This window comes from Panthera tigris, chromosome F3 (assembly GCF_018350195.1).
Source record: "Panthera tigris isolate Pti1 chromosome F3, P.tigris_Pti1_mat1.1, whole genome shotgun sequence".
NCBI lineage: Eukaryota > Metazoa > Chordata > Mammalia > Carnivora > Felidae > Panthera > Panthera tigris.
This window is the reverse complement of record NC_056678.1, coordinates 29,371,103-29,381,473: the sequence shown is the minus strand read 5'-3', so window position 1 is coordinate 29,381,473 and position 10,371 is coordinate 29,371,103. Positions and strand designations below refer to the sequence as shown.

Sequence of the window (10,371 nt, the reverse complement as noted above, 5' to 3'; positions counted from 1 at the left end):
GAGCTGCTGATGACACTGAAGGACAAACCAAGGATGGGGGTGTCCCAGAGCAGCCTAGGGCCTGCGGTTTCCAAGTCGGCGGCTTGGGGTCTGAGGAAGTGACAGCTGCGGGCTGGGTCTTGGCGCTCGGTAAGGGTTATTGTGGCATTTGTGAGAAAGATCCCTTTCTAATGTAGTCTTCACTCCATCTGCCTAGTGATCACCCTTGTCAGGTTTTTTTTTTTTTTTTTATTTTATAATAAGGACAACTTTGGAAATTTCAAACAATCGGGTTATACAGGAATGAAAAGTGGGTAGAAGTAAATGGGCTTTAACAGAGTGAAAATGCAGATTTTCCTAGACAGTTTTGCCTAGGAAAATAATCCTACAAGTAAAGGATGTAGATGCTTTCAACTGATGTAAACATACACAGCACAGAAGACAGAAGATTCAACTGTTTTCTCTGGAAAAAAAAAAAAAGGGTTTATTGTATATGTAAGTCAATAGATATCTTTTACAAAAAAAGGTTAGAATAAAGATCTCACATTTGTAAAGGCACATACGAAACATTTTACAGCAATCACAAGGGCTGTGAGAACATCAACAATACACAACTAGGACCATTCTCTAAAGACTTTATAAAAACAGATAGGAAACAGTGCAAAAAATACTGTCAAAAGTCAGTTTTATACACCTCATAATTGTGCACAAAACCGGCAAGCATCAGCTTATTTACTGATATAAAAAAAAGCAATATAGAAGAACATGCATAGTCTTACTTAAGGCTTTTAATATTATTAAATTGAGAGGGAGTCTCTTCCAAATGAGAGTTGACACGAATATTAAGAAATCACCCCCTGATGTAGGGAATGTCCGAGAAACTTCTCCCTCTCTCCCTTGCAACCACTGTAGTCAAGAGTCTGGACTTGAATGTTGCCAGGCAGCAAGTGGCTTCCAAGGGGAGAAGATACGCGTTCTCGGGATCCCCAGGCCCAACCTGGAATGCGTGTCTCACAGCAAAACACAGCTGGTTACCTTTCCAGGTCAGCTCACAACAGCCAGCCGCATCTGGCGGACACATCCCCACCTTTCAGCTCGGGTGGAAGTCCGAAGGCTTCCATGGGCTGACCCAAGAGCTTGGGGGTCTGAGCCGGGGACTTGTCTGTACGTTGTTTCAAAATGAAACCTACTGAATGCCAATTGTTTTGAATGGCACCACCATTCACAATGTTTTATTAAAACACAGACAAGGAAAGAAAGCATCAAAATACTGAATTAAGGAACCCAACAGTAAGTCCAGTGAAACAAACTTAATTGGCCTGTTAGTTGATGTAACGCGAGTTACATAAGGTTATACGTTTAAATAGTCATCTGCATATGTAAACCGTTTTCGTGTTTTTCCATGTCAGCATCCTCACGCCAAGTCGGCTGACCACTGAAGGAACAAAGGACATACACCGGAAATCATCTCTGATGAAGAGTAACCTCACTTTTAAAAGGATATGGTGGATAGACTTTTGAGATTTCAAACGGCAAGAAAGTTGAGTCAAAGGAAATGGCAGTTAACATTTTTACAGTGTCACGTGGAAAAACAAACAAACAGACAAAAAGCAGAGGCGCTGAATTACAGCTTTTGGCTCCCTGCTGAAGGCATTTATTAGCTAACACTGTCGCTGAGGGAGGTGCAAGGCCCCTGAGAAACACACACATGGCCAGGCATCCCCGAGCCAGGAGGCTCTGACAGCCTCCCTGACTCAAAGCAGGATTCCTGAGATTTGAGCAAAAGCAGGTCTCCCCTTCAAGGCACAAAAAGACCCCAACCCAATCTTTTCAGCTTTCTCCCGGACACTTTTTTGTCAGGGGAGAAGGCATCTGGGTTTCCCTGAAGGAGGGGGTTGGGGAGAAACGATCCGGGAAGGGACTGAGTGGATGAAGAGTGGACCCTGCCCCTCCCCAGGTAACTGAGAACTGATCACAACACGACCTGTCCAGGGGGTCCTGGCCAGCCCAGCCCTTGTCCCTATTTCACCAGATTCGGCCGGTCTGTGTGTAGAGGCCATGATGAAGGGACCCTGGGTCGGGAGGGGGAAGCCTGACACGTATTCATCTGACCACACACGTCGCCCTGCCAAACGCGGCCACTGGGAATGCGTGGAAGTCCACCTCGAAAGAAATCGGCAGTACCTACTCTATGACCATTGATCACTGCTTCAAACGGGACCGATCATCGAAGCCATCTTCTCTTTCACTTCTTCTAGTACTGAGTGACCATGTCTACCACCAAGGGGGGGGAAAGAGGTGGGGGAGGGCAGCTTCTTGGTTGCTGACAATTTTCTAGCTGTTTTCTCTCTGGTTCTTTCCATTTGCCAGATCTTATTCTTTCAAACTCTATAAGCGTTTTGAAATTCAAATGAAGATCTCCTAATTACATAATTTAGAGAGGCTTAAGAGAGCGGTTCTCCACGACCGGACTGAACTATTTTTGTAGCGGTTGTACTCAAAGGGTAGAGTAGGGAAAGAAAAGTGACAGCGGATCCATCAAACAAACGAACAGTAAGGAGAAGTCAGCACAGCCCTAAGTGAGTGAGGTGCTCTTGGAATGAAGAGGGTGACATCACAAAACAGTCCTGCGCATGCCCCACGATGAGACAAAGAACCACTGCCATTGCTGTACGGACACCCTCCCTGTTTCTGTGCCCTGATTATAAACATGATGTGCTATAAACGGGAACCCCCTCTGATCGCAGGGGAGAGGAACTGACATGCCCGGAGCCCTGACTGCTAACTCAGCGGGGCTCAGTGGATGAGCAGAAGCCTCTGCTAAGGCTGCATGGGAAGGTGGGGCTGCCAGCACGTGAGAGAAGATGACACTTTAGAGTGGCACGCCCGGGCACACGTCAGAATCCATGACCTTCATCAAGCTCTACCACGGCACTGAGGGCAGTTTGAAACGACTAGCAAGGCGGAAATAGACCCCAACATCACAGCCCAGGCTTTCCTGGGGGTGCCCCCACATCATTTCCATCCCTCCAGCCTTACAGGCAAGGAAGAAGAAAGCAGATGTTCCAGAGTTCAGAAAATTATTTGTGAACCAATAAATTTTTTTAACAGCAACCAGAGGGCTGATCTAAAACATCCTCCTCTTCCTCTTCCTATTTATAACTCCTCTGGCCAAGCTTATGGCATTTTTTAAAAAGAATGATCCTGATGTCCCAAAGCATAACAGAAGAAACTGTGACTTTCTACGCAGAGGCTCGTCACAGACAGGCTGCACGTCAGCTCTCGCCTTCCTGCCTTGTAACAAAATGTCCTTGAATTTATTTTTAAAATAGAAGGGCTGACCCAAGCTCTGAGCAGTCGGAACTGATACACATCCTCCCCCTCTTCCTGCACCAAACGACGATAAATGACCCGGTCTTATGAAATCGATTGATGCCAGATACTCAATGCCAGGCTCATGGACATTTTAATAGAAAACACTTATTTTGACCTTGCAGAAAAAGATGCAGCTATGTTAAGCTAGGAGATAAGAAAGATAGTCAGGAGAATAAAAATGGTCACCCACCTGAGTTTATAACCCAAATGCACAATGTGAGCACAGGCAGGAGAAAGACTGGGTATTGGGCAAGGTGGCTATTGAGTTTTATAGGACCCTATGAATTATAGTGACTTTTGGGACGACACATTTGGATTAGCAGAATTTGATTGGATATACCCTCACTTCTCTCCCAGGAATGATGCTGTTACTTTCAAAAGATGCATCACTAAGGTCTTTTGCCCCCAGATGTCTCAGAAGTTGAGGCAAAGACAAGAACCTTTTTTTTTTTCTTGCACAGCATCTAAGGGAAGTGTCAAACATTTTAACATCTCAGAGATTTCCATTCTATAGGGCCAACTAAGATTATTTCCATCCTATAGGGCCAACTAATTTGTCATCCATAAAGCTGTAGGCCACTGGAAAATTTGTGCAGTGTCCATGGAAAACCCCAGTTTCTCCATCTGGAAGCAGTACTGGATGACTCGTTACTTTGTTCATGAAAAGGAATCACTAAATAAGAGCATGATGAGTGTCTGATAAACTACACAGGAATACAATGAAACAGAGCAGCAGAAGAGTCTTTGGTAAAGTGTGAGGAAGCTGAATTCCCCATATAGTGCCACCTAAAGATCCCAACAGTGATCACTTGGTACTTCTGGAAGTTTCCACCTCTAGGACCCCAACAGTTATTGCCAAAATGGAGGAGGAATGAGGAACAGATTAACACTAACCTGGGTCTGACCTGATCCCATCCCTTGTGTCTCAGCAACCTGGCACAAAGAATACCCCAACTCCTCCAACTTCAAAGTGATTGGCACATCTCCCCAAAAAGGAAGTCAACAGCTATACCTTCGCCCCACTGGAAGTAGAGGAGTGAGATTAGAAAGCACCCTCTGCTTTCTGGCTGAGGACACCTTCAGGGCCACACACCATGTTCCATAACCACTGGGCTGAGGTCTGCGAACACAGATCATACATCAAAAAAAGATGGCGGCTGAAACCCCACAGTGATATGCCCGACGGCCAGCCCTGTCTATGAGAATGCACTAACATCTAGGTGTACTAACATCTCTGCCTTCCCAGCCCCAGGACATGACCCATTCACTGAGTGAGGCAAAGCTCATTACAGCAAGGCAGCAGGTTCACAAAAAGAGCCAAGCTGCCCATTTCGCATGCTTTCAGGTTCATTAGCACTTATCTGAAGAAATGACATATGGTGTGTTGGGACCCATCCTGTATTGGGAGAAGAAAAATATTGTGCATATTAGGTTGATTTTATGTGACTTGTCTGTCATCGTAACAAAAAATGGCCTAGCTATTGCCAATTTCATATGGTCAACCTGTATTTAAGCTGGAAAGATGAGAAAACTAGGCAGCTGGATAAAAATGCTGATCTCCCAAAGCCCCTGGAGTTTATAACTGAACCTCAAGAGCTAACAGCAAGCAAAATAAAAGTTAAATGAGTACAGGGGGAGCCAGGGGTCAAGTCCCACCAGAACCCAACAGAGCCCACAAAACCCCTCTAACCAGGCTGAAGGATGATGAAGGGGTCAGAGATGGCCAGGTGAGTCTTAGGCAAACAGTGAGAGATTAGTAATGGAAAACAATTAGTTCTTTTTGTCAATCTAGGATCACAAAGATTGCAAAAGTTAAATTCTCTCAATGTAAGCTCCTTGGAAGCGTATTCCTCAAAATATTCCATGTGGAGATGTTTTCACCTTTCCTGATCTTACTGTTCCCCCTCTAACTGTGAAGAGAAGCACAGTCCTCTTTCCTCTGCTATGAAGACATCAACGTTTGGCATCCCTCTCCAATGCAGCCAAATCCTCCTTTACCTCCTGTCCAGGGAAACAGGTGTGTGTAAATGTAAATGCTACCAAAGGTGGTGTCTCTTTAGAGCCCACGGGAACCGATCAGCTCAGCAGGCTGTGGCTAAGTTTTGCCGGCAGGCTCAGCTCAGCTTAAGGATGAAGACATCAGACTCAGCCCCCACCATCCAGGGACCACGTTAAACAAGGGCAGACCCAACACAGGGCCCATGTGCCCAAATGAGTACGGATCAAAGAAACAAAACATTTCAACTAGAAGACTTCAAAACCAGAGGCCCCAAAGTGTTGAATGGCTTTGCTGTGAGATGGTATCTCCTTTTTCCACCCTCCATTTTTAATTTTCTCTCTTCAAATCCAAACAGAAAAAAATAGACCCCGACAGCTCCAGCTTCAGACTTGATACATCATCAGGAACTCATTCCAAAAGCTCTAACTAGATAACTAATTTAATACACTTTGCTTCAAGGTTTATTCCTTGGCTTGCTTCCCAGATATAAAGCATCTCTGGGCAATTATTGTGCAGATGCCACTAGAAGGACTTTCACTGCCTGCTGCTAATTTCACAGGAGCTGTGCTGGCATTCACTGGAGATGGGAAAAGGAATGCAAAATGTGCTACAGAACCCAAAACATTTGTTTTTAAAAGTGAAATATGTGGAGTAACTTTTAAGTGGTTTCCTTTGGGCTTCGATATAAACTTTGGCTAGGAAATTGGACAGCAAACCTCCTTCTGCCCTGCATTTTGTGCATTAGCAACTACTCCTGTGGCGGGTGGGTTGAAAGGCACCGCCCGTGTGATGAGCTCCAAGAGACACAGATCTATATGCTGCCCACGTGAGACTCAGTCTTAACAGAGCCCACGCTGGGGCCTAAGAGGCGAAAGAGAACTGCCGACGGTGTTTGTCAAATAAGCCAGGAACCGCAGACCAACTGTGAAAACACCCCTAACAGTAGACTAGCCCAAGGATGGGAAGTGTCTAAGGAAAGGCAACAGATAACGTCTTTGCCTGTTAACAGTGTACGTTCCGAGCATCTCCTGGTGAGGGTGATGAGCTCTGTTCCACTGAAAATATAGGTCATACTCATGGTTTTCTTTTCCAGAACATACACCGAAATTCCAGAATCTACAGAGCTCAACTGAAGTTACCCTCCTTCACTGTTTCTTCAGACTCTGGACAACAAGAGGGGGCCCTCTCTCACCAGGACTCTCAGTCTAAACGAGAGAACTACCACCACCACCACACCTGGCCAGATGTGAAACTGAGTTGATTCCCATTCCGAACGAGTTCATCGGGAATCTGCTTCCGCACCCCTCTATTGGGGTGTGATCACCGGACATCACACAGGCATGCTCTTTCTGGTTGATATGATGCCACTCTTTCTTCGCATTCTCAGCTCAGGAAAAACAAAGCAAAACAAAAAGTCAGCAGTGGAGGAAGGCACAATGGAACAGCCACGAATGTCAAATCTAAGAACAGAACCACCGTTTAAATGTTGCATTCAAGAACTAGACAGTAGAGAGGAAAACTTCCTAAAATTCCGCTAGAGGAGAAATGTGTGGAATACGACTTACTGTGTACTGACCTAAAAAATTCAGGACGGTGACTGACGTAGGCTCAGGAAGAGACAAACAGAAGGAAACTGCAAAGCAACTGGAGAGCGGGGCGTATGGAAAACGGGAGAGCAGTGAACAGGCTTTGTGCGAGACAAATCCCAGCATCTTTCATCAAGTAGCCAAATTTGGACCACGGGGTCCTGAGTGGGCTTAGTTCTGCTCTTGCAGGCCAAAGGCTGGGGTGATAGCAGCACAGTCAGAGAGGGGGGTCACACTCGGTGTGGTTCCTGGCCAGGGCCCTGCTACCTGGGTGCCAAACAGCTCCCATAAATCAGCTTTCCCAACTGTTCCCATGATAACGTTTCCAGTGACTTGGGGACTGATGGAAAGACAGAATGTACCTACCGCCTCAACCTGCAGTCCCCCGGCCAGCACACACATCCTATTTAAATAATATCAAGGGCTTGCCTGTCTCCTTTCTCTTCCCGCTCTGGTCCATCATCTCCTCTCAGTCCGGCAAGAGGCCTAGCTGCACAGATGGCCTGGCCCAGAGCCTCGAAGACCACCAGACTGGGGCCCACTGAGCAAACAGGGAGCAGTAGCAAATACTGAGGTCGTGGTCCCCGGCAGGGCAACACAGGCTCCAGAGTTCAAAGGAAGGAGTGTTGAGGAGACACAACAGAGAGCTCCTCGTTCACCTGGGTGAGGGCCATCTGGTGAAAGGCAGCATTTCCTCTAGCTGCTCCTGTCTTTGACTCAAACTTGGGGAAAAAAGAGACAGTGGAGGATGAGGGCAGAAAGGAAGAAGGAAGGCCACTGGCCATCAAGGTTCAGAAGCCCCAAAATATAAGGGAATAATATAAGGGAATAGTGGTGTGTGTGTGTGTGTGTGTGTGTGTGTGTGTGTGTGTGTTTCCTTCAGGGAAGGGCCTTGGCCCTTATCTTTATATTTTAGGACGAATTCATTTTCTTGCCATCTCTGATTTGAACGTGAGCAATCAGGCTGATGAATTTCAGGCTTGGTTTCTAATCTGGCCACAGCTTCACTAGAGATGTGTTCCCTTATGCCTCTGTCCCCAAAACAATCCACCGGGCAACCTTCCCTGCTGCCATATTTACAATGCAGATCAGTCGAAATGTGGTTCAAACGAGAAGGACTATATTATCGTGAAAACATGATGCATTACGATGATTCACAAAAGTTATCCAAAAGGGAAAAAAAAATAAATTATCTCATATAAAATAATATAGGTTGTTGGGGAACAGTCTTGGCTCCCGCCTTCGGGGAGCCCGTGACCTGCCTGCTCTGGCCACCCGCGCCCGGCTCGGGGGGGGCAGATGTTGTCTGGAGGTGCGTCCCCATCTGCAAGATGGAGCTGGGTCCCTCTTCCAGTAGCTGGGTCGGGGGCTAAATGAGTCTGGAGTTTTGGAGGAACTGGATGAGGACTTGGTAGACAAACTTGTACTGGGCGATGGTCTGGATCATGAACATCCTCTGCTCCCTGAGGAGCCTCAGCATTATGGGCACGTCCACCTTCTGCAAGAAAAGAGAAAAAGCACAAGGTCCCGGGTGAGGAGTGGCCCTTGGGTCCATCCCCATTCCCCCATCCAGGAAGCATTTGCTCACTGCCCATTTGTTGGTACAAGAGAAAGCAAAGGCTTGGCCCCTCTAGGTTCTTCCAATCAAAGACTGTACACCAGCAGGAGATGCTGGTTGCCACGTGCCAGAGAAAACCCGGAGGCCAGAGTTATACCCGACTGGGGTTCTCCCCTCCACCAGAACTCAGGGGGGTAGGGTTTCAGACATCTCTGGGCGTCCATTTCTTCCTTTGTAAAATAAGAATACTGATGCTTTCTTCCAATGACAGTGTGGCCTTGCCCACGTCAGCAACGTTTCCTCAGCAATGACATGGGATGATAAATAGTACCCACCTCATGGGATCAAATGACAAAGTGCACGTAAAGCATTTATTTTTTGTTTAAGTTTACTTATTTTCAGAGAGAGAGCAAGCAGGAGCAGGGGAGGGGCCGAGAGAGAGGAAAAGAGAGAGAATCCCAAGCAGGCTCCGCACTGTCAGCACGGAGTTCGAGTGGGGCTCAAACTCACGAACCATAAGATCATGACCTGAGCCGAAACCAAGGTCCGGACGCTTAACTGACTGAGCCATCCAGGAGCCCCTGCACTGGCACATTCTGTGCTCTTCATGAAGACTACTTGTTATTATTAAATTAATGAAATGAGAATAATCACACTCTCCTGCTACCTCGCAGAATCGTGGTCATTATCAAGTGAGAGAATTTATGTGTAAACTTTCAGGTATCAAAGCACAATCTCTGAACACCAGTCATGTTGATTGGTTGGTTGATTTGAGTTTTTATTCAGGTGGTCCTTCTGTTTTTAGCTCTACCTTCACACCCATTTTCAGAAATACTATCAATTCTTAAATGTTGAGGGTCTTCTCCTGGATAACTGGGTTGCTTCTCGGCTTTTCTTTTCGAAGTTTCTACTTACTTTGTTTTTAATGTTTATTTATTTATTTTGGGAGAGCCAGAGAGTGTGTAAGCAGGGGAGGGGCAGAGAGAGAGGGAGAGAGAGAGAGAATCCCAAGCAGGCTCCGCACTGTCAGCGCAGAGCCCGATGTGGGGCTCGAACTCACAAACTGTGAGATCGGAGCCTGAGCTGAGAGTCCGACACTTTAACCGACTGAGCCACCCAGGCGCCCCTTTAAGTTTTTATTTAAAGTCCAGTAAGTTAACAAACGTAATAGCAGCTTCAGGTGTATAATGTAGTGACTCAACACTTTCATACAACCCGGTGCTCATCGTTGACAGTCCTACTTAGAGTGAAAGTTCTTCACCGAAAATACCTTGAATGTTAAATGAGACTGCCTATGTATAAATTCTTTGAGGACACAGAAGCGGCTTCAACAGAAGGGAATTAAGGTGGTGGGTCATCGGTGTTCGAGCAGACTAGAGCCTCTTCCAGGGCCTGCTCAGTCAAGCCACTCCCTTCCCTCTGGACCAGCCAGGGCAGAAGCATCATGGAGTCAGCAACGTCCTCATGGCCTCAGCACACGGCCCCCACTCTGGGAGCTTGCCACCAGGCAACGAGCACCCCCGAGAAGTTATCAAGGACTGAGCAACCATCGGAGGTGAAACGGTAAAAACTCAGCCGTATGTCTTTCCTTACTTTACTTTTACAGGGCAGTTCCACAATTTCTAAACGTTGTGTAGCTACAACACTTGCCATCCTTATTGGGTGCTCTTCTCCAAAAACAGTTAAATAAAGTGCACCATGGATTTAAAAGGGACAAAGTCAAGCCCCCAGTAATAAGGAAAAAGAAAAGGGCATGTGAATCCTCAAACTCCTAGTCAAAATATACAGCCCGCACCTTGAGCTTCTGATGATTAACTGGTGGCTCTTTGCCTCCACGATGCTCTAGTGTCACTGATACCATGACATACAACCTA

At 46.5% G+C, this 10,371-nt stretch overlaps 1 protein-coding gene across 2 annotated transcripts in view; it reads right to left on the bottom strand.

Moving 5' to 3' along the window:
* Positions 1-1,135: 1,135 nt before the first annotated feature.
* Positions 1,136-10,371, bottom strand: part of PTPN14 (protein tyrosine phosphatase non-receptor type 14) — a 178,395-nt gene continuing 169,159 nt past the window's right edge. For both annotated transcript variants that reach the window (XM_042975699.1, XM_042975700.1), the window contains one exon: positions 1,136-8,437. In XM_042975699.1, coding sequence (XP_042831633.1) covers positions 8,309-8,437 — 129 coding nt within the window. In that variant the 3' untranslated portion in view covers positions 1,136-8,308. The remainder of the gene's footprint in view (positions 8,438-10,371) is intronic.